Here is a 23,139-nt window from a genome sequence, read left to right as displayed (position 1 = left end):
AGCTGAGAATGAACCACAACTAAACCAAGACTGAACCAGAAATAAACCGAGAATGAACCAGGGCTGAACCAGGAATAAACCAAGAATGAACCACGACTAAACCAGGGCTGAAACAGGAACAAACCAGGACTGAATCAGGAATAAACCAGGACTGAATCAGGAATAAATCAAGATTGAATCAGGAATAAACCAGGACTGAATCAGGACTGAACTGAGAAAGAAGAAGGACGAAACCAGGAGAATGAACCAAGACTAGACTAGGGTTGAACGAGGATTAAACCAGGGCTGAACCAGGACTAAACCAAGACTAAACCGTGAATGAACCACGACTAAACAAGGGCTGAACGAGGACTAAAATATTTTAATAGGCCACGTAAGTACACGTCTTATTCAAAGGACTGACAAGTGGCATTAATCCAAAGCTATTAATTTAATAACACTGGTTATTTTCCTGGTCCTTTGACATCGGTGATAAAATAACGCAGCGCCACCACTAGAGGTCAGCACTGGCATAGTTTTGGATCGTGCGTAAAAGTCAAAGTGGATGATGGGACAAAAAGAAACTGGCGCGCTCCTAACCACCAAGCAATTTGTTTAATAAGGTAGGCTATTCTTTGATATTCGTTATTATAAACTTGTAAACTTGTTGTGACAGAGAGAGATTTCTATGATTAATTATAAGCTTGAAATTGGGTGTGAATGTGGTGCAAAGTACAGGCCTATGCTGTATTATGATTAGGCGAGGGAGAGCCACCCATTAAATCTCGAAAATTATACCATTGTATTTATAGAATATATGACATTATAAATTGAAAGCATACATCTTTAAAGGTCCTATGTTACACAACATTGACTCTTGTGAGCTTTAAGCCATGTTAAAATGTTGTTACCTCCTAAAAAACAGGAGCTGAGTTGTGGTTTGTTTCATTCATGTTTGAGTCACACTTTATTTTTGGCCTGCCTACATCAAGTTAACAGCTACTTTTACCTTTAGTGCAGTAGAGATTGGGAATTCTAGGGCTGAAATTATCCAAATGATTCTAGTGAAGGTGTATGAAGTCTAAAAACACAGTGGGGCATTTCCTGTATTACAACATGATATCAAAAGGAGGAGTTTTGTTTTTATTTTCTTTTGTTTTTTTTGCACTGAGTGAACACTGCAGGGTTTGTCTTTATATTAGTATAATAAAAGATTACTCAGACTTGTGGGAATGTAACAAATCTTCACTTCAGATCAGTTTTTGAGGAGGTAACAGCATTCTAACATGGCTTAAAGCTCACGAGAATCAATTTTGCGCAATAAAGGAACCTCATTTTAAGACCTCAAACACAAACACCAGGTTGAAGAGGTAACCAGTAACTCTCATTATTGATATCACATGAGGGATATATTTAATTTAAAGCAGATAATGCAATAACACCATATAATTTTTCACAGTTTACTAATGAAAACTGTAATAACAATAGATGCCAATTCTGAATACCAATACATGATTTATTTACTCAAGAATTTCTCATGTAGTGACTGGTTTGGAAAATGTGACTCAGATGTTAATGGCACGTGTTGTGTCACAGGGCAGAGTTATGTAATAGCTACAGGCTGTTTGCATTCTGTCATCAATAGACCAAAAACAATTTTAAGAAAAATGTCATTAGTATATTACATCATTCAAAATATATCGTTCTCTCTGACATGTTACGCACGGTTTGGCTCAAAATTAAATAGGTTTGAACTTGCTGTTTTATCATTTCAATTTTACATTTTTTTTTAGAAAAATTTTAAGTTTAGGAATCATGACTACTGCTCACCCATCTCCACTACACACTCAATTCAGGCATGAAATATTAACTCAGCTTTTTGGTACTTAAGTAGGAAAAGTTACACAGTGAAAGTGCATTGTGTAATTTTTCGCTGCAAGACTTTTCAGGTGGAGGGTCCGCTATCTATTTGTCTCCATGGAGATGTTGTTGCTTTGCCTGAAATGTTCCATGGTATGACATTAAGCATATTCATCTCGCATTTATTCATTACAGATGTTTCTACTGCTCAAAAATACAATAATGTCTTCTGAGAATTGGGGCGACTCTCCACAGATCTGAATTGTAGCTTTGTGCTGTAACCTCCTTGTCTCCCTCATGATAGGTTTAATCTAAACTCTAGGCAGAACCCTTCACTGGAAATGTTGCACAGTGCACCTTTAAAAGTAACAATAACCAAAATATTGTGATATTGTATTGTCAAAAATCTCACAATAATACTGTGGTCTGTCACAATATATTGAATTAAAAATCCCTTTGCTTAAATGCATATTTTATAGTAGCAATAGCTAATGAACATTGGGAACTGCATATCCCATGATCCATTTCAGCACAGACAACATGAAGAAATATGTTTTTTACTTGAATTCTTGATATTATTACAGTAATAAATCACGCCAAAATGTTGTCAGGGTATTTTAAAAGCAAAAAATGTGTCCTATCTACAATTTTATCAGCCTCTCCACAGCATCGCAATAAATATCCTACTGTGAGATGTAGGGCTGGATATTATTCAGAACTTGCTGATACAATACATATCGCGATACATAGGCCACAATACGATACATATCTCAATACAGTGATCTTCGTTTTGATTTGATGCCATTCAATACAATATATTTCAAATCAATTCGATATGGTTCAATAAAAAATAATATCTAAGTTATGGCTGTGATACTAAAAGTTTTTGTTAAACCACTTCTTGTGCAAAGTTCATATGAAACACAAACATTTTAATCATCAAAACAGTGAAAATGTCAAATGTGATGCATAAATAACTTTCCTTCCCTTAAACAAGCAACAAAACTGTAGCTCTGTAACAAAATAATTTAGTAAAATATACCAAAAAATACTCTTGGTGATATATTGATACAGCAGCCCATGATAGCAATACTGTATCATCACATTAAACGATACGATATATCGATATTTACATTTTTTGCACACCCCTAGTGAGATGCATATCATGATAATATCGTATCCAGCGATTTGGATATCATTACACCCATATACATTACTGAAAATGGATTCTTGTCATAATGTTGTGACCAAGTCTCATTAAAACAGACCTGGATTTGTGTTTTGTTTCATTCACACATGTTTGAGTCACCCTTTATTATCAGTCTGTGTACATCTCCATAGCTTAAAATACCACCTTGTGATGTCATGAAGTGGCAGTTTTCAAGTTAACAGCTCCTTTTACGTTTATTTCAGTAGAGATTGGCAATTCCAGGACTGAAATCATCCAAATGATTCTGGTGAAGGTGTATGAAGTTAAAAAACACAATGAATGAGTAACCCTGCACTTTAAAATAAATGTAACTGAGTACTACTACACCTGTAATTGTATACAATGATCCTGATATTTTGTTAACCTATACCTCAGTTTCCTGTGTTACCAGCTCACGCCCCTTTCACGCCCCTCTTTCCTCTACTCGGTGTGGTTGACCAGCGTGGTGTAAGGACATACCAGGCATTCCACTAAGAACAGGTTGGACCAGCTTCTGATGTCAACTCAACAGGCTTCCTACTTCCTTGCTTCAAATCTCCCCGCTTCCTTGTTTGTCCCAGGTCAGTCTTCCTCTCCACTCTTTCTCCAGGACAGAAGCTCACAGTTACGAATCCGAGCCAGGATGTCCACAGCGCGGGTCAGTCCCGTTTGAAGAGTACCACAGAGGACTGGACTGGCAGGTATGTGGACAGTGATACAATAGGTTTTAGGTGACAGGTGACAATGGAAAGCACGTGTGCATTGTTTCCTACACATTGTAGTTATTTTATTTTTGTTTTTTTATGCTTCACAGTGTAGCTCTCTTGTTTTTATAATTAGATTGGTCAAATATCACTAATTAATAACCTATTTCTATTTATTACACCTTATTTTCTTGTTATGTGTGAAACTGTATTTGAATATCTGAAAATACTTATAGACAGTTATGTGAGTTACAATTAATACACTTAGTTTTATTATTATCCCTGATGCCAGTAATCATAGGAATTGTTAAAGGAAGTCTTTGTAGCATTTCTATTTCTAATTTCATAAACAGAATCAGTTAGCGAGGATATTTTAAATAGAAATATCAGGCTTCTGAAAGTTATGTTCCTTTTTATGCATTTAATACTTGGTTGAGTTCAGGAAACCTTTGCAAATGTTCTGAGATAATTAGCTCAGAATGTGACACCATGACTTGATGTTTTCATTATCTATAAGCCATAATCTTCAAAATTACAAGAAATAAAGGCTTGATAGCTTCACTCTTTGAGTAATGAATCTGTAATATGGATTTGACTTTCTGAAATGACAAAAAATATTGAACTTTTCATTACATTATATATTTTTTTTAGATTTATCTCTATATTAAAAATGTTCTCTATATGTAAGTTGTAAGCATAGGAAAACCCCCAACCCTGGTTCAGTTGAGATTGAAGATTGATTTTTTTTTTTTTTTTACTAATAAAGCAGAGTGTAGGTTATATATCCTTAGCCTGTTTTATCAGACCTCACAACATTAGGATTCGTTCGCTCAGCTGTAGCCAGGTACTTTTTTTTATTTAACCAATCACTGTTATTTGGTTGTGACGTATGTAATGCGCCGCTAACGGGACTAACTGGTATATTAAGCTTTTCCAAAATCTTGTAGGAAGAAGGACAATAACATCTTCCCTCTTGATAAAATTCACCAAACATTCACCAACATTTGTTCTGGCTTTAGAGAGAGAAATTAAATTGAGCGGAGGCACTAGGTGGCATGAGTCTGGCTAATATATCCTCAATTTAAAGAAGACTTCCAATATGATCATTCATATAAAATGTCAAAGTGTCACAGATGACAATTTATGTAAAACTTATGAAAATATACTGTAGTACGCTAAAGCCGAAGTTCCTCTCACATTTGCAGCTGTTCCTCAAATAAAGAGAGTGTATTCTTATAGCCAATTACTCAGCAAAACTGTCATGGCATGTACATTAAATGAGGATTGTTGTGGTTTAGTTTAGTTGGTTAAACATATTTCGTAATGTTTCTGCAGTGTATCCATTCATTTCCGAACCGCATATACACACTGGTGGTGATGACATGTTTTGCCTAAGGACACAGCAGCAGTATGAATTAAAGGAACAGGATTCAAATCACCGACAATGTAACCCTAACCCTACTCTTTACAGCTCACATGAATCACATTGCTATTAGACCACAGTATTTTGAACCCATCAGTATCACAATGTCACAGGTTATTACTAGAATAATAGAGCAGGGGTTCCCAAACTTACAAGACCCTCAAAATAAACATGTAACAGACTTGCGACCACCACTGCATAATAAAAAAGCAACAATAATTCCAATGGTCAAAACTTGTTGTATGGTACCATGCTTAAAAGTTGTTCATTTGCGTAATCCATTGTGTCATTGGAAATAATTTGAAATAATCTCACAACCCCCAGTTTGGTGCCTTGCAAACCCACTCTAATAGAGAACATACAAACAGTGGTCATTCAGTTTTAATGTGCCCTCAATATCTGAATGAATGAGATCATGTTAATACCATTATTACATTGCATTTTGAGTTATAAATGTGTTTTATAAATGAACTGAATATTGCAACGCAGTCAGAATGCTGTAACTATCAACTAGAGCCCGACCGATATATCGGTTGGCCGATATTATCGGCCGATATGAGCACCTGGAAGCATATCGGCTATCAGCCAATATACTTGCTGATAGGGGCCGATATTTCACGTGGCCATGTTATACCTCGTTACAAAGCTTAGACATTATGCATTATGTTCATTTATTCCATTTTACAGACAGATAAATGTCCTAATATGTGGCTCTGCGTCAGTAATTATCTACGAAGTCATTTGTCAGTGTGTGTGTCCGTACTGTCCCTGAACACACCCCCGGAGTCACGTGCATTTGTTTACACCCGCAGACGTAGATCCATGTACGCAACACTGAGATTATATATTTTTTTACGGACAATCGGTTTGAGTCAGGATTAAAAGGTTCGTTCTGATAGGTTAGCGATTAACTGCTGTAGCTCTCACACATAAACAGGCTGTTTTCTATTGGTCTATTGTAAAGTGACTACATTGGCCGTATATTTGCTACTGGACCAGCATTGATGTAAATGAGCTGTGAATAGACATGTGAATGATGAAATTTGCGCATATAATTAATTACCGCGGCGCGCAGCATTTACAGGTAAAGGCTAATAGCGATTGTTTATTTACTCGCTAGTAGTGATGGGTCGGTCGCGAACGAAGCGGCTCTTAGAGCCGGCTCTTTGAAGTGAACGATGGGAGCCTGCTCCTTAATGGGATTGGGAGTCGTGTTTTCTCTTTCTCTCACTTTTTTCTCTTCACGCCGCTCGTGGTAGTTTGACAGCGGCAGCGGCTAAAAAGGAAAGTTTTAAAAATATGCGTGTGCATAAATATATTCAGCATAAAATAAATAAACCAGGACTAATCTTGGGGTCGAGAGAGGGAGAGTGATAGAGTCCGAGTCCCGACACTCAGTCCTGGTTAAGTTCTGGTTTAGTCCTGGTTTACACATGGTTTAGATCTGTTTTAGTCCTGGTTTAGTCCTTTTTTAGTCCTGTTCAGTTCTGGTTTAGTCCTGCTTTAGACCTGCCTTAGACCTGCTTTAGTCCAATGACATATCATGTAAAGAGACAGAATAACAATAAATGTTGCCTAAATAAACCCAGTTTAAAATCCACTAGAGCCAAACCTAAGTTTTTTTTTTAATAATTCAAGATTTACAGTGAATTTTTACATCACTAAATATATATCGGCGATTATATCGGCTATCGGCAGCTCCAACTCCCATTATATCGGTTTCATATCGGCCACAACAAAATCCATATCAGTCGGGCTCTACTATCAGCAGCTCTTTCAGTATTGAAGCTTCTATATTTATCTGTAGCATTATCTTGTTTTCTGTGCGCATTATGCAACTGCCTTCGACAAATAGTGTTTAATGGTTGTACATAGAATTACCTAACCACTTGTATTCAGTAAGATAATACCGATATCGTTTTTCCATTCAAAGTATTTTTTCAGTCAGATCATGCAGCTCTGATCAGATAGTGTGCCTCAGTGATGTGTACAGCTCACAGGCAGGTGCTCCTATTGTGTATGTAAAACAGCTGAGGGAGGGGCACACTTCCCTCACTGATGTTAAACAAGATTGTGAACAGGAGCGCCATAAAGTGCTCTATTTATGGACCTGTAGTGTCCTCTGTGGGCTGTAAGACTATGGAAGTTAATTTTAACTGGGGGAGGGAGACATTTCCAGACCGAAAAGAGCCAAAACAGAAATAGCATGTAGACCCTGAAATTGGGATTCCAGTAGCTTGGATTTGAATAAAGATATTCTCTTGCATGTTTGCATTTGTTGGAACAATGTTTGCTTTGCATTGAATTTTGCATCGACTTTGTTTTTAAAACATGTTAATAGTTGTTTTCTTTATCCTAAACACATAATAATACCAATATTCATATATATGAGCAAAGTAAGTATTATTTTCGTTTACTATTTTTTCATCATCAGTTTTTGAAATCTGATGCTTTTGTTGATGTGCTCACAGATTCCCATGAATGCCTGAGCTGATGGACCTTCCTTCGTACGACGAGGCAGAGCAGCACCCACGGGCGCAGGGCCCAGGGGCGCTCCACATCCCTCCTCCTCCTACCTATGATGCCTCTGTGTCCTTGCCCTCCACCCCACCGCCCTCCTATGGAGAAGCAGGTGTGAGGTCACTTCACTATATGCACATAGTCATTCTAGATGATTCAGAAATCCACTGGACCTGCTGTTATTCTTACTTAGATACATCTTTTGGGTCACAAATTGGTCATTTTAAATTGGGAATTTTATGCCAGAACATGAGATTTATAAACACATGTCCAGTCAACACACATATAGAATAAGGCCATACATTTGCTTTGTGTAAAATTATGCTTTTGTGACTGTTTTGTGCTCCACAGTTGAGTTTGTGTCAGATCAATTTCCTGTCCTGTCTGTGCCTGTGAGCTCTCAGCAAAACACGGGGGTCTTCATCCACCCTGCCACAGACGGTACCACCTCCTCTTCCTCTCTTCTAATCTTCCACTTCCCCCTCTTCCCCCTCTTCCCCCTTTCCTCCCCTTCCTCCCTTAATACATGAGCCTGGATCTGCTCTAACCCGTACTGTGTCCCCCAGTGCCTGTGGTGGTGAACCAGTCCATCAGTGTGACTCAGAGCACTCCTGTGGTCATATACCAGCCTCAGCCTGTGCCCCTGGTGATGCCCTCCCAGCTGACTGACAGCCCTGCTCACGTACATTGCCCTCACTGTGGGCGCACGGGCACCACTCAGATCTCACATGTGCCTAGTGGAGCCGCATGGTGCATGTGTACTCTGCTGGCACTCGTGGGGTATGTTCAAGCCACATTCATGCCCACATGAATTTTATTGCCAAATTAAAATAAAAGTTTAATTTCAGTTGAACTAATTGGTAATATTGGTAATATAATTAATACATTAGTACACGTTCTTAAAACAGATGAGACAGACTCACAGGGCTGATGTTTGTGTGTTGCAGGTTGATCTGTGGCTTCTGCCTGATTCCACTGTTGGTCCGAAGCTTTCAGGACACACACCATTCCTGTCCACACTGCAACAAAGTGGTGCATGTTTACAAAAGATGACCAGCCCTATCTGCAAAGAGAGGGTCAAACTCAGACTCGGCAGATTGTCATGGGTGCAACTTAATACTTAAATCTTAACTTTAATAATAGTTTCTCCATGGATTTACACATTTGTGTAGTGGTACGTATCTTTTGTATAATGAGTGCACCTAAGGAATGCTTTTTGCTTCAGAACTGAAGAACCGTCTTGTATGAATGGCCAAACATTTTGTCCAATTGACAGAACTGAATTCTCTTTTGCACTGGAACCTCCCTGGATGACTGAGGGATTACACGGACACTCACCAAGGAACAAAAACTTTTTAAAGTGGTGGGGCTGCATGTTTTGGATACAGTATGTGTACTGTTCACTTCTCTTATTATGTACATGTCTCATATAAAATATATAGCTTTCTATCTATCATGTTGATAGTTGAATAAATGCTTTAAAATTACTTACGTCATCTTTATTGAGCCTTAACATTTACTTATATCTGAGATTACAACTCCCTCTAGTGTCCATATCATAGGGCTGCTCATTTCCATTCAAGTAATTTAATAACATTTTTAAGTAGAAAAAATATTTAACCCTCAGTTCTAAATATTGTACTATATTGTTTTCATTATGCAAAATGTATTTTAAAGTAATGTTATACTATTGTAGCTTTCTTTTCTATATTTGTAAAGCTTTGTTTTTTCTTTCTGGTTGGAGGTGGGTTTGACCTGTTAACATAAATTTAACTATCATTCAGGTTCGCAACAACAGGTATGTTTACTGACTGCTTTTTATGACATTTGTACAGATAGCAAAAACAGTTGTATAGTAAATTGCTTTGTAAAGTTTACTAGCTGATAACATGATTCCTTACCTTTTATATGCTATTATCCTGTGTGTATGACTGTATAATACGTTTTATGATTTGTCTTAAATAATGGATTATGTGTCAAAGTTCACTGGGTATTAGTGATATAAATGATTTGACAGCAGCCAATAGCAGGGATACAGCAGAGCAGATAGAGAAGTTAATCAGCTACAAACCTGGGCATAGCTTAGATAACAAGTACTTACACTTCCTATCCATACTGCTTTCAGATTTCTCTTCTGTCCGTTGTGAGCACCCGAGGGAGACATGAGGTCCGGGTGCTTGGCAGTTCTGGGGGTCATGACCTTTTGTGTGTGTGCAGCTACTGTGGTGGAGGAGGGTATTTTACATCTCAACAAGGGAAATTTTAAAAAGGCTCTGAGGGAGAACAAGGAGCTGCTGGTGCACTTCTGTGAGTAACAAGTATAGTTTTGTGTGTATGTGTATAGCAGTGGCTCTAAAATTGTGGTGTCTTTAAAATAGACTTGGTAGTCAATAACGAATCCGATACCATGGCAATAATAAAAACACTCTTTAATACAGTAGAATGAAATTTTCAACATTAAATAATAATTTCTTTTATATTACTATGTGGTCTTAGTCCAGGTATATGTGGCCTTGTACTAGTTCTGCTACTGGTCATTCTGAAGATATTCAGGAAAGGTTCATCTCTGTCCTCTGAATGTGACTTTTTTTTTTGATACTTTTGACAACCTTAGCCCTACAGACAACTGTCCAATCAGTTGTCTGACTGGACAGTTACGAGCCAACCAACCAAAATGTGAACAAACATTAACATCACGCAAGAAAACAAGCATAAACATCATGCAAGAAATATTATATATTATATTTTGAATAAGTCAATTGTCAACAGCAATATTTCTGTGTACTTCTGATGTCTTCTTTTTTATCATATTATGTTTAATTCATTATGTTTAAAGTCAGCCCAGTTCAGCTCTATTTTGGCCTAGATTTACATTGCAGTTCCGATACAATTTTTGTCTTGTGTTTTAGGAGGTGATACTTGGTGTGAAAAGTTAGGAAGTATGCTTTATTAAAAATAAATTCATTCTTACTAATTGCAGTCAGAGTTGTACTAATTTCAGACCAATATTGCAGTCAAATTTGTTCATTAAAGAAAATCTGATTCAGCTCATATATAACTCAATATTTTACAAACATGCATTAACATTTGAGTAAAAACTTCACAGCCGATTTTCACCTTTGTTTTTGACAGCTAGAGACAGTTACCTCCCAAAAGCATATGTTTAACCACAAACTGTGTCAAAATAGTCATAATCTATAACCACAGCATAGGACTGAGCCTAGCTTCTTACCTCAAACTCACACTTTCTGTCACAGTTTTAACCATAAATCCATGCTTATAACTTGTTAGCTTTAAACAATGGCAATCTCTTTTTAAAGTGAGATGTGAGGTCACTAAAAGAAGAGGAAATTATGTCCATTGTTTTCAGTCAGCTGATGGACCTGGAGGAGGCATCACACATAACAACTCTAACAACAACTATTTTGCATTGAAATGTAACTTTTTCCATCACTACAAAAAGGTATAGGACTACAGTATAATGCATAATTCATCCATAATTCTTTGTTTGACTTGAGTCCACTTCTCCAAGTATATTTTGGATACTGAACATCATAACATTATTCGCTATAATGTATGTAATGTAATGACCTATAAAAACACTGATCATATTGTGTTTTCTCTAGACATCCCTATGACTGCAGATGGCCAAAAAGTGTCAGAGATTTTTCAGGAAGCAGCCACAGAGCTCCAGGGGTCAGAGGTCAGGTTTGCCATGGTGGATACGGTACAGGAGAAGGAGCTGGCTAAAGACTTAAACGCCACTGCACCCCCCTTTATAAGACTGTACCTGTCCGGAGACGAGCACAATCCTGTACCATGTCCTGGTAAGTTATACACACCAACAAACTACTGGGACTTTAGCAATGGCATTAGCCCTATCCTGAAATGGTTCTACACATGTCAATCTTGGACGGCTCTCACTGAAACTGATTGGAACCAATGATCAGAGTACTCAAACAAAGACTTGTTGGGTGAATGTTGGTTGAAGTAACAGTGGAACAAGCTGAGTAATCAAACTTTAGTTGAGAGAAAAGCACATGCATCTTATCCGTCCACAAATGCACAAAGCTCTTTCCTCTGCACATTTTTCAAAAACAAAATCGTCTGTATTTCTGCTAAAATAGACTGAAGTGTGTCTCTTTGCATGGCAGTGTTTCTTTTAGTTTGTTCAGTACTGACTTCCATCCAACCCACAATGCTGTGCAGTGATAGTAGTTGTACAAGTATTTCACCTATGCAAAGATTTACTGCTTAGGCCTTTTAGTTTAATGTGTCAATAATGTGTCTTCAAGTCTTTCAATGTTACATGTTAATATGAGTAAAATAATATCCACTTTTTCTGATTGTAGTTCCTAAGACCTCATCCTCCATTCTGACCTGGTTAAAGAGAAGGGCGGGCTCTCCTACTGACATCATCACAGACAACATCCAATCAGACGATCTGCTGGTGGCTGGATTCTTTAAAGTAAAAAACATTAGAATTTCATGACTTTCACACTGGTTTGATTAAATCCTTGTGTGCATTTCCGTGGCTACATACAAGTACATATCTTGTCATATGCCTCTATGACAGCCCCTATAGTCTTGTCTTTGTTACAACTAATTGAAAAGTGTGACATGATGTGCTTGGAGCCCAGCACATAGAGCCTCCTGTAAAAGTTACCAGATGAATGCATCTAGAACTGTCTTCTCTATTAGGGCGTGATTGACAGGCAGATTTACCAGTCAGATGCTATGTTCTGTTCCGCTCAAAACATGCACATGCCTGCTTACGAGTACAAAAAAGAAAAGAAAAAAAAACTATCACAGAGGACTAAGAAACAGCATGGATTTCTGCAGGATCACCAATGAAAGAACCAAACTCTTATTTATCCCAGGTAGGAGAAGTTTGTTCTGAATGATACAAACATTTTCTTGAGATGTGTTCTGTATTTGAAGGAGACATGATGAAAATTAGCTGCTGTGAGAAAGGTTTTTTACTCTTTTTGGTCTGATTCTAATCCCTTCTGTCCTCATACTCCCTGTCTGTCACTGTTCCTCTGACCCTAGTCCATCTGGCCTCACTGACCAGCTGCAGACGACCACCATGCTCATGTTTATTATTACCTTCTAATCACTGTGCTGTTGAGTCCTTCAGCTGGCTGTAGCGCTCTCACTCTTCACATGCTAACTACATTTCTTCATAGGAGCTGAATGCTACATACATCCAGGTGTTTTATGAGGCAGCAGTGGACCTTCCTGACCTGACCTTCACCCTGACCCAGAATGATGACGTCATCAGTAAATATGGCCTTGTGGATGACAACATCGTCTTGGTTCTCAAAAAGGTACAAAACATAGATGAGCTGATAGTGATGTAAGAGATATCATATACATACATAGATAGATACAGGAGATAGATGCAGTAGCATACTGCGCTTCTAAGTTACTTTTGTTTCTCAGTCAAAGGTCTCAGTGTGGTTTAACAGGAGGTCTGGTCAGGTAGGGTCAGTGGACCCGTGTAAGGGCAGTTTGAGGAGAATACCAAAATTGTTATTTACAATATCAAAGACTAAATGTTCAAAATAAAATGATGTTGCATTTAGCTTTGCATTAATGGTCATGAAGCATGTGTGACAAATGCCAGATATAATTTGCTGGACACTGATATTAACCTTAACCACAGTTGCACAGTTGCTACCAAACTGTATCCTTTTTAAATATCTTTACTTGAACTTAAAATAATGCTGTTGTACCAATAATAGGATTAAGTCTCAGGGACCTGATTTGGATTTGTGGTCCCCATAAGAGAGGCAGTCCACAATGTAATAAATAACTGCCCACACTCTCATTCACACGCTCACTAAATGATGGGCATTAGGTTGAGTATAACATAATATGTTATCACTTTGTTTCAGTGCAGAGAGTAGAATGTGTTCATGTTTTAAAATTCTGTTTCCTAATATTGATTATACTAATACAATAATGAAATAGCACTAGATAATTATTTGTGAGTTAATTATTCCATAGAGTGATATTTTGACATTTATACATAATAATGAGTACTACATTTTGTGTGTGTTGCAGTCCAGGCTGATGCAGGCTTACAGAATGAGACCGGAGACGACTAAAGAGGAGCTCATTCTGTTTATTACCGTCTTCCAGATGGAGCCAGTCACAGAGTACACAGGCGAGGTACACGCAGCACTAAATAAATATGTTGCAAACTAGTATAGTTTTTAAAGTGGATGTTTTTATTCATATGGAAAGAGGTTGTTTGTGTATTCTCTTGTTAGGTACTTGGTCAAGTTTTACATTCCTTTTGACTTTTTTCTATTATTATTCAGGTTGAAAATTAAGTAGAGAGGTACGCTATCTGTGATGATTCATATTAGGGCTGCTTGATTATGGAAAAAATCATTATCACGATTATTTTGGTCAATATTGAAATCATTATTCAAACAATTATTTTTTAGTTACACGATGCATTTCTTCTGCATTTCTCTCTCAAAAAACAAAACAAAACACAAAACAATTCATATATTCATAATTTACACCAAACATTCAAAATAAAAATAAATATAGGCTACAAATATAAACCATAGAGCAGTTTTGCTATGTACAAAACATAAAATGAATAAAATATACTTTGAAAAGCATTGAAAAACGTTTCCAAAAAATGTTTCCAAAATAAACTATATATCCAGCTGTTCTACAACCTCTATATTTAAAAAAACAAAATAAACTTTGTTAAGCTTTACTTGTAACTGGATTATATGAGTTTGGAGACCGTTTGACACACAAATTGAAAATCGCGATCAAAATTCAATTAATTGCACAGCCTTAATTCATATACGTAAGTACCATCATTGTTAAAAGATGTGAACCATGTTTTAACATAAAAATGCAAAAAAAAAGAACTTTACATAACTTCTTTTATTTTGTGTTTATTATTTTCATATTTATGGCTGAAAAATTATGAAAACCATGTGTATTTTATTTCAGACTGCTTCACAGATCCTGAGCTCTCCCATTCTGTACCATGCACTTTTATTCATTAGTAAATCATCTCCAGATTATGAAAAGATATATGATGCCTTCAACCGCTCTGCTGCAGCCTTCAGGTTAAAAGTAAGTTTACTCAAGTAGGAGAAATGTAATGTCAGAATAATAAAGCTCAAGTGGAAGTATGAAGTGCTGGGCCAAGAAATTACTAAATTATATCTGAACCACCTCTGATAATTATGAAGTGAAATAGTGCTTTTATTCTTTATTTATATGCCAGATTTTGTTTGTCCTGGTGAACGTGGACGAGTCCCGGAATGGCCGCGTCATGGAGTACTTCAGAGTGCGAGACTTTGAGGCTCCTCTGGTCAGAATAGTAAACCTGACTGATCATGTGACCTACCACCTACCTTCACTCACTCTGGATGTGGAAACTATCAGTGGATTCTGCCAGGATTTTCTAAATGGCAGTGCTAAGGTACCGTCTACTATTGCTGTGACATTACTAACATTTGAAACTTAATATTGATTCTAAGGAAAGACTTGATACCAATACCCATTCGATACCATAATTAAAGTAAAAAACACTATAGGCAATAGAATATGATTTTCAGCATTAAATAATAGTACTTTCTTCTACATGAACATGTTGTCTAATATCTGTAATCCCTCAGTGCTTCAGGTAGGTTCCATAGTGGTCCTTGGGTGTATATTAGTCTATGTGATACTTGTTCTAATTTAGCTCAAGATCATTCTAAAGCTATTCAGGAAAGGTTCATTTCTGTCCTGTGAATGTGACTTTTTTAGTGTTGATACCTGCTCAAATAAGTATCTAGTTCAGATACTAGTTTTAGTATTGATTAGTATCTGATTTTCAATACTTTTGATGACCCTATCTTCTACATACTTCTACTTCTACTACTTATAGTGAGGCATAATGTACATTAATAAACATTTCTGTAAATGCCAGAATTAGTCTAAATTACTATGTTTCATTCACTGTCCCTGGACCGATGATAAAAAGTCACCCTAAAACCAAAGGCAATATTAGAATACATAGATACAGATATAATAAAAGAAAACACATAACAAGGTAACCATGGTATTACATTTCTATGAAACCTGACAGGTTTAATTACTAAAAATACACTTCCTCAGGTGGGTTTAAATGGGTTGTGTGTAGTCATTTCCCTGATGGTCACAGCTGCTGAGTTCCTCTCGGAGACTGTATATATAAATGGACATAGTTAACGCCCTAGTCACATTTCAAATAGGAAGTGAGCATGGGCACGATTCTGGCTCCTTCTGACCCTGGCCCCTCTCTCTGTAACTGCTGCAGTGAGCATTATCATTTTGGTTTTAAAATGTATGTATTAACCCACTCTACATGATCGTGGAGTTTTATTTTGCTTTTTTGTCCATTTATAAATACATATTCCTAATATAGAGCTGCCTCTGTAACCTCCAGCATTGTGAGCTTCATTTGGTTGGAGCCAAGCACTATGGGTGATGTCACACTCCCTTAGTCCACTTCTTTATACAGTCAATGGTTCCACTCCTGCACGCTTTCACTGAGAGGGAGACCTGCCAAACGCACTTCTCCTTAGTGGGACAACACTCTCTTCTGCTTTCAACAAGCAGGGGATTTTCACTTACGATACACATTTGATTGCTCAAAAAAACAAAAACAAATAAAAACTACAAATATGTGAAATAGGGGAGGTGATTTTTAACAGCTCAAGCCATGCAGAACAATACGGGATTACTCAAACATGCATGAATCAATCGAAATACCATTATAATGTGGTAAATGATCATTTTAAGTTTAAGTTAATTTTACATCATAAGATGTACCCATAGAAGGTACAATCGGTTAGTCTCAATATTTCTTGTTGAACATCTATTAGCAAAGCTTGTATTTCTCCAGTAGTCACTGTAAATGATGCTTTTCAGACATTCAGAGACACTGTACAAAAGTTTGAAGTCCCTATTTTTGTACCCACAGCCAAAGCTGCAGAGTGAGCCTGTTCCAGAGGGGTGGGAGCAGGAGCCGGTGAAACAGCTGGTGGGGTCCACTCTAGAGAAAGTGGCCTTTCACCCAAACAATACCGTCTTTGTCCTCTTCTGTGTGTATAAGTGCATCAAACACATCCTGATTTTACATTGAACACAATTCTAGGCATGTTTTGAAATGTCGTAACCAAAGATGGTACACAGGGGATGTACAAATGTACTTAAAACATTATTTTAAAATGAAATATCTTGGACACTTGGACTATCATCTAAGGTTGCTGTGTCCTTTCTCCCCTGCTCTTCTCACTGTTCACGGGATTTATATTTTTTAATAATTACTCAACTATTACTTAGTAAGTACATTTGAGCTGACAGAGAATTTTGAATACGTCAGTGTCATATGCATGGGCTCAGTAATTCTGCACATATTAGCAATAAAACAAGTACTGAATTCGTATCTGTCTTCCAACTTTAAACTTTTGGCCTCTTAACACAACCAGTTGTTTAAACAGCTCTGACTAGAAAGTGGACCTTCCCTAATACCTTCATCAATTAAATTTTTTTAATGTTATTCCTATCAATAACTCTACTCAGCATATAACTTTAAAGTATTTTGTTGTAGACCTGCCGTACAGCCCACAGTCCCGTGCTGTGTTCCCTCTGTGGGAGGAGTTAGCGGAGGCATTTAAGGACCAGGAGAATGTCGTAATCGCTCGTATCGACGCCTCTGCCAATGACATCAACATGTCTATGCATCGCCAGTACCCCTCACTCTGCCTCTTCCCTGCTTTATACGCTGAAAGGGTCAGTCACTTTGTGCATACAATTATAGAATCATTTTGCATCTTATTTGACAGTGGAATGGTAATTGATGTTATACAGAAATCTAAAAGAAATAATATTTGTAACATTTTTCAATTTCACCATATTTTAGAGAGACTACTTATTCTGAGGCAAATCTAAATATCACATACAATATTAAATCCCTAGGGTGCCGTGTGGAGGAGAGAATGAGGAGCTGTCCACTGACCAGTGGAGCTGACCTCTGCTCTTATCAGTCCTACCTGCACTTTTATGTGTCTTCACATAAAAGTGCAGGTGGGACTGATGTGCCCACTAACAGTAGTCTCCTTATGATACACTCCTCCATTTTGAATGGCACTGGGAACTTGAAAATTTTTAAATCTCTCTCATTTCTCAGTTTGGCAATAACTACACTAGTGTGCACTCTTTATTTTATTTAAAAAAAACAAAAAAACTGTCAGAACTATATTTGAGATAATGTAAAAGTCCATTGATTAAAATACTAAGAATTTTCCAAACAATGTTACATCACTAATTGGAATCATTATGGTTGTTTGTTTTTTGTGTTTCTTCCAGGTGGTAGTTTATAATGGTAAGCACAAGTTGAATAACCTGGTGAAGTTTGTACATAAAGAAATGGAAAAAGCCAAAAAAGAAAGAGTTAAGGTATGTGCAATTAACCCACCAGAATCTATGATGACCTGTTTTGGTGTTTTGGTGTTGTAAATGACCTTATGTTGTATTGGCTATTACTGCAGGAAGACGAAGACAGAAGGAAATACATGGATGCACTGAGAGCAGAAGAAGCCAAAAAAGACAACCGAAGTAAAGAGGAGCTTTGACAACAGCAAACTGTATACAAAATGTCTTAACTCCCCCACTTGGAGAAATCTGTCTTTTTACATTATAAAAGTGTTTTGATGCAAGTGATTTTATGATTTATTTCAAGATAATTTTAGTCTTTCAACTTATTGCCAACATTTTTTTAGGAATAAGGTACCAAAATGTGCTTACTTGCAAGTCTTGTGTTATAAGAATATATGTTACAGCTGAAAGTATATATATATATATATATATATATATATATATATATATATATATATATATATATATATATATATATATATATATATATATATATATATATATATATATATATATATATATAATTTTAATTAAAATAGCCCAATTTATTTATTTATTTTCTTACTTGAGTATTAGGTTTCTTTGTTAAAACCTTTTATTACTGCTCTATACTTCTAGGATATATTTTTCAATAAGTGCTGTTTTTTGCATTAAGTTCTTTTAGTGTAGTTAGTTTATTTGTTTATTTATCAGGGATAATACACATAAAAACAATGAACTGCACAAAGAAGTCATGTGTCTGCCGGGTTTCCACCTTCAGTCCCTGGACAGGTTGATGTCATAAATGACATACATGCCAGTCAAATAAATACAATGTATATTGATGTAATCATTCATCCAAGTAAAATTAGTCCCATTCCGTCTCTATCACCACATCCATACACTACAGGCATGTCCAAACTATGGCCTGGGGGCCAAATGCGGCCCTCAGACACATTTTTCTTGGCCCTCATACTTCCAGGTGAATTTGCCCAAATTACTTTGCATCAATTAAAAAATATTTTTAAAAGGCTTTTTAAAATCTACCTTGATAAAGCTGATATTTAATATTTAGTGTGTGGTTTTAAGGATAAAAACTGGTTGCTCATTCTAACCTGTTTAAACATGTACATATTTCAGTTATTCCCTGTACTGAGCACCAGTCTACGGCCCTCGATCGGCCCTCTGCTTCATCTGTGTTTACATATGTGGCCCTTGATGAAAAAAGTTTAGACACCCCTGATATATTATTTACATATTTACAGTTCATATTGCTGCATTGATACAGGGTAGATTCATGTGTACAGGTTTGTTTGATTAAAAGCCATCGTTTGGTCAGGTGTGCAAACATTTCATAATTTGTACATGATATAATTTCATGTGGGAGGCTGTTCCAGAGGCTTATGGCTCTACAGGAGAATGATGATTGACCAAATGAGGTTCTACATCTTGGACGACTACAGTACACTCTCTGGCTGTGGACCACATGGCTCGGCAGGTCTTCTCTGAAGTGAGCACAACAAACTTTCACAAACTTTCTCAATGGTTCAGCAGCTGAATTACGAATGATTTTAAAGAAGGTTACATCTGATTTATGCAAGTTATCAAACAACAATTTATATTTGACAAGTATTGAGCAGTGGTGGCACAGGCAAGGCTTTTATCATGGATTTTTAGTGTTCGTTTATACATTGTTTCTCCTCAGCCCACCTCTGTCTAAAGGAAGGAGTTTGTCCTAAACTCATTTAACAGTGAGAGTAACATCCGTGCATTGGTGCTAGCAACGGAGCAGCGGGGCCTATATAAACTACTGCAAGGTGACCTTTTCACTTGAACGCTTGAGTGGGACCCCTGTACGGGATTGTGATAATCAATTGTCTTTAAGATCCAAGCGCCACATCTCAGCTCACAGCTGTGGATAAAACACAGATTCAGTAGTGGAGCACTTGTAGTAAGACTTTATTTTGAACAGAGCTCTGAACCATGGCACACCGCCTCGTGGTCCGGCACAACCTGGACCTCTTCCCCAGAGGTAAGTAAATAACTGCAATATTGATAAATATGGATCAAATAAGCTAAATGCCACATGATATTAACAGTTTTGTCCATGTGCAGCTGTTTATTATGGACAAAATATTCAGGTCAAAGGGTAGCATCAGTCCTCAAGTTTATGAAATGTATTAATTTGAGAGAAGGTAAGATTTTCAGTTAGTGTTTTCTCTTTGTGGTCTGATTAACATCTGGTAAAAAGGGACAAATTTTCTCTGGAGAAGTACAAAGTAAAAAGTTGCTGAAGCATTTTCGAGAAAAATGCAGCATTTTAGTTTATGGGTGTCGAAATTCACCAGTGTTCCAGGGCCATTATTGCAAAAAACAGATTCTAAATTAAAATCTTTACAGAAATGTACATTTTACATAAAAAGAGATCATATAATGAGGGGTTGATTGAGTTGTATTGGTAGTTTTTGCGTTGGATGGTGTTACTGCACATTGACAGTTCCTCTTGGGACGGGAAAAGGAAAACAAAAACAAACAATAAACACATTTGTAACTTTGAGTGAATGATGCAGATTTGGGTTTGTTCACTGACTTAATGGTCAGTGAACACACTCCCTATGTCTCCTGTTTATGTTTTAAGAATACAACATGTTGAACAAACTCAAAATGATCATGTAATGTAACCACATGCTCTGTAAACATCTCTGTGGAGATTGTTCTTTGTCCACTGTCTTGCAGGCCAGTGGGATAATCCCTGCATCTCTCTTTTATTGCATTTATTTCAGTAATTGTACTTTACATATTTCAGTAATTGTACTTTACATGTAGAAGAAGCACAATGTAGTAGGATTACACAGAATTGTATTCGTACTGAAATGTACCTGAAATTGTCCACAGTCTTAGCAGTCGGCGGGAAACTCCCTGTGTCTGTTTTTTATTGTGCTGTTGTATTTATTTCATTTATTGCATGTCACATAAAATTGCAATGTTGAAATGGCACAAAGTTGTAGAAGGACATTTTAATGTATTTGTACTGAAATATCATTTATTGTAATTATGGAGAACAGAAGGAGCGAATATGCACTCAGTGCCTTCCTCCATGTGTATGTCTTACTATATGTGTGCCCAGAAATGTGTTCTAGAGAACGGGGTCAGCACAGATCCATCATGTCCTGATAAGAAAAGAGCAATACAAAAAACAGACTTTAGTTTTTCACTAATATCATTTCCCCTTTCACAGAGAGGTGAGTGTGTCTTATGGGAAGCTGTCCATGGTATCATCCACACTAGAGATGCGCGGATTGCGGTTACAGCCGCGGTGTTCACGGCTAAACCGCGGGTCGGGCGGATGACGTAACAAAAAATAATATTTTGATTAAATTCGGGCGGGTGGCGGTTTAAATACTCAAATTTAAAAAATATATATATTATTGCCTATATTGTTAAGTGTTAAGTGAGATATGCGTCTTTACTCCTATGTGCAATGTTTAGAGTGGCGTGTGGCGTGAGCATGACTGAGTGACTGCGTGCGCGCCCCCGAGGCACGCGCTTCTTGAATGGGCCCGTGGAGCGTACGGGTGTCTATGTTTTACTGTATGTGAAATGGTGAAATGAACGGTCAAAAGGCGACCGAAGCGAGTCAGGAAGCAATTGCCCTGTTATTTAGTGCATCACGGCAAATAAAGCCACGATTCTTGAGCAACGAAGTGGCGCGTTTATTGAGCCCACGCGCTCACGGTGAGGCTCCGGACAGGGAGTTAAACCCTGAGCAACGAGCGGCGTTTTGTTACGGACAATTAAGAATGCGAACATGCACGTTGAGCGAATTTTGGAATGAATGAGCTATAGAGTTTGCATTTTTATCGAGGCTCTTTAGTTTGTTTGTTATATGATTGTTCTAAAATCTAAAATCAATCGGCGGATGGTGGGCGAGTTCGGTTTTGAAAATTGGTCAAAACCTTGGGTGCAAATGGACAGCGGGCGGATGATGAGTTTTGTGTCGCGGTTGCGGATGAAAAATAGCCCATCCGCGCATCTCTAATCCACACACTGAAGTGAACCACCACCAGAGGGAGCCCTGATCTTGACTGTGAATGCTATGGCCCTCATGAGAGGAAGAGGAGAAAGAGTCCTGTTCCAAAAAGAGACTTGAGCCAACACAAGTGAGACGGCCTTGAGTCTGATCTGCTGCCCCTCTCAAGTACAGTCTCATCACACACAGTTATGAGGCACAACAGCCGAGAAAACATACTGCAAACTGGCAGAACCTCCTGAAACTTTCTTTGCAGCCCTTTTGTTTTTGTGAATATAAACTCCAAAAAATAAATTGAAACGTTAAAGAAAAGTAAAGCATTTTGTTTTCTTGTAACATTTATTCAATGGATTCAATATCACATTAGGCCTATATATATTATATTCTACAGTACATATATTATTTACTGAACACTAGGGATGTACAAAAATATCAAAATATTGACATATCGTATTGTTTAATGTGATAATACAGTATATTACACCATATTGTGGGCTGCTGTATCAATATATCGCTAAGAGTATTTTTTTGGTAGTTTTAGTATTTTACTAAATTATTTGGTCACAGCGCTACAGTTTTGTTGCTTGTTTAGAGGAAGGAAACTCATTTATGTGACACATTTGATATTTTCACTGTTTTGATGATTAAAATGATTGTGTTTCATATTCACTTTGTACAAGAAGTGGTTTAGTAAAGACTTTTAGTATCACAGCCATGATTTAGCCGTTATTTTTATTGAGCCCTATCGAATCGAAAGTTCACTGTATCAAGTACCATATAGTGGCCTATGCATCGAGGTATGTATTGTAATGGCAACTTCTTAATGATACCCAGGCTTACTGGACACACTCAAATATTTCTTACGTTTCCGTCTTAGGGAGTCTCTAGTGTCCACCCACCTCCAAGGACAGTGACAAGTGAGTTTGTGTTACTTAGAAACAGGAAAAACACACAGTTTACTTGTGTCCTTTAAACTGCAAATGCTGCAATTCTTGGTCAAATAATA

At 37.2% G+C, this 23,139-nt stretch overlaps 2 protein-coding genes across 12 annotated transcripts; both read left to right on the top strand.

Annotated features, from left to right (window-relative positions):
- Positions 1 to 527: 527 nt before the first annotated feature.
- On the top strand, positions 528 to 9,162 carry si:dkeyp-75b4.8 (lipopolysaccharide-induced tumor necrosis factor-alpha factor homolog). 11 transcript variants are annotated; one of them, XM_055158762.1, is made up of 8 exons: positions 535 to 602; positions 3,253 to 3,356; positions 3,425 to 3,529; positions 3,610 to 3,729; positions 7,627 to 7,787; positions 8,027 to 8,116; positions 8,242 to 8,455; positions 8,623 to 9,162. In XM_055158762.1, the coding sequence occupies exons 5-8, from the start codon at positions 7,637 to 7,639 to the stop codon at positions 8,726 to 8,728; spliced, it is 561 nt and encodes a 186-aa protein (XP_055014737.1). In that variant the 5' UTR covers positions 535 to 602; positions 3,253 to 3,356; positions 3,425 to 3,529; positions 3,610 to 3,729; positions 7,627 to 7,636; the 3' UTR covers positions 8,729 to 9,162. The 11 variants fall into 11 exon arrangements, 10 of the variants coding, with proteins under 10 accessions (XP_055014731.1, XP_055014737.1, XP_055014738.1 ...); XM_055158756.1 differs by adding an exon at positions 1,920 to 1,992 and having other exon boundaries at positions 528 to 602; positions 3,253 to 3,729; XM_055158763.1 differs by lacking the exon at positions 3,253 to 3,356 and having other exon boundaries at positions 3,441 to 3,529.
- Positions 9,163 to 9,656: 494 nt separating this feature from the next.
- Positions 9,657 to 18,366, top strand: zgc:136472 (uncharacterized protein LOC678514 homolog). The gene is made up of 11 exons (XM_020933003.2): positions 9,657 to 9,982; positions 11,302 to 11,502; positions 12,028 to 12,143; positions 12,865 to 13,005; positions 13,745 to 13,852; positions 14,663 to 14,788; positions 14,943 to 15,140; positions 16,668 to 16,788; positions 17,298 to 17,479; positions 18,056 to 18,145; positions 18,238 to 18,366. The coding sequence occupies exons 1-11, from the start codon at positions 9,838 to 9,840 to the stop codon at positions 18,319 to 18,321; spliced, it is 1,512 nt and encodes a 503-aa protein (XP_020788662.1). The 5' UTR covers positions 9,657 to 9,837; the 3' UTR covers positions 18,322 to 18,366.
- The last annotated feature ends 4,773 nt before the right edge of the window (positions 18,367 to 23,139 follow it).

This window comes from Boleophthalmus pectinirostris, unplaced genomic scaffold (assembly GCF_026225935.1).
Source record: "Boleophthalmus pectinirostris isolate CB_2022bp ecotype Guang Dong unplaced genomic scaffold, ASM2622593v1 HiC_scaffold_22, whole genome shotgun sequence".
Lineage (NCBI taxonomy): Eukaryota > Metazoa > Chordata > Actinopteri > Gobiiformes > Gobiidae > Boleophthalmus > Boleophthalmus pectinirostris.
The sequence above is the reverse complement of the archived record's forward strand: the minus strand, read 5'-3'. Positions and strand labels throughout refer to the sequence as shown.

Excerpts from the sequence above, each read along its gene's own strand:
- zgc:136472 (XM_020933003.2), top strand. The coding sequence starts at position 9,838 with ATGAGGTCCGGGTGCTTGGCAGTTCTGGGGGTCATGACCTTTTGTGTG. Across the intron at positions 13,853-14,662 it reads TCACAGAGTACACAGGCGAG|ACTGCTTCACAGATCCTGAG; the intron begins GTACACGCAGCA and ends ATTTTATTTCAG. Across the intron at positions 15,141-16,667 it reads TTCTAAATGGCAGTGCTAAG|CCAAAGCTGCAGAGTGAGCC; the intron begins GTACCGTCTACT and ends TTGTACCCACAG.
- si:dkeyp-75b4.8 (XM_055158756.1), top strand. The coding sequence starts at position 7,637 with ATGCCTGAGCTGATGGACCTTCCTTCGTACGACGAGGCAGAGCAGCAC. Across the intron at positions 7,788-8,026 it reads GCCCTCCTATGGAGAAGCAG|TTGAGTTTGTGTCAGATCAA; the intron begins GTGTGAGGTCAC and ends TGTGCTCCACAG. Across the intron at positions 8,117-8,241 it reads CATCCACCCTGCCACAGACG|TGCCTGTGGTGGTGAACCAG; the intron begins GTACCACCTCCT and ends TGTGTCCCCCAG.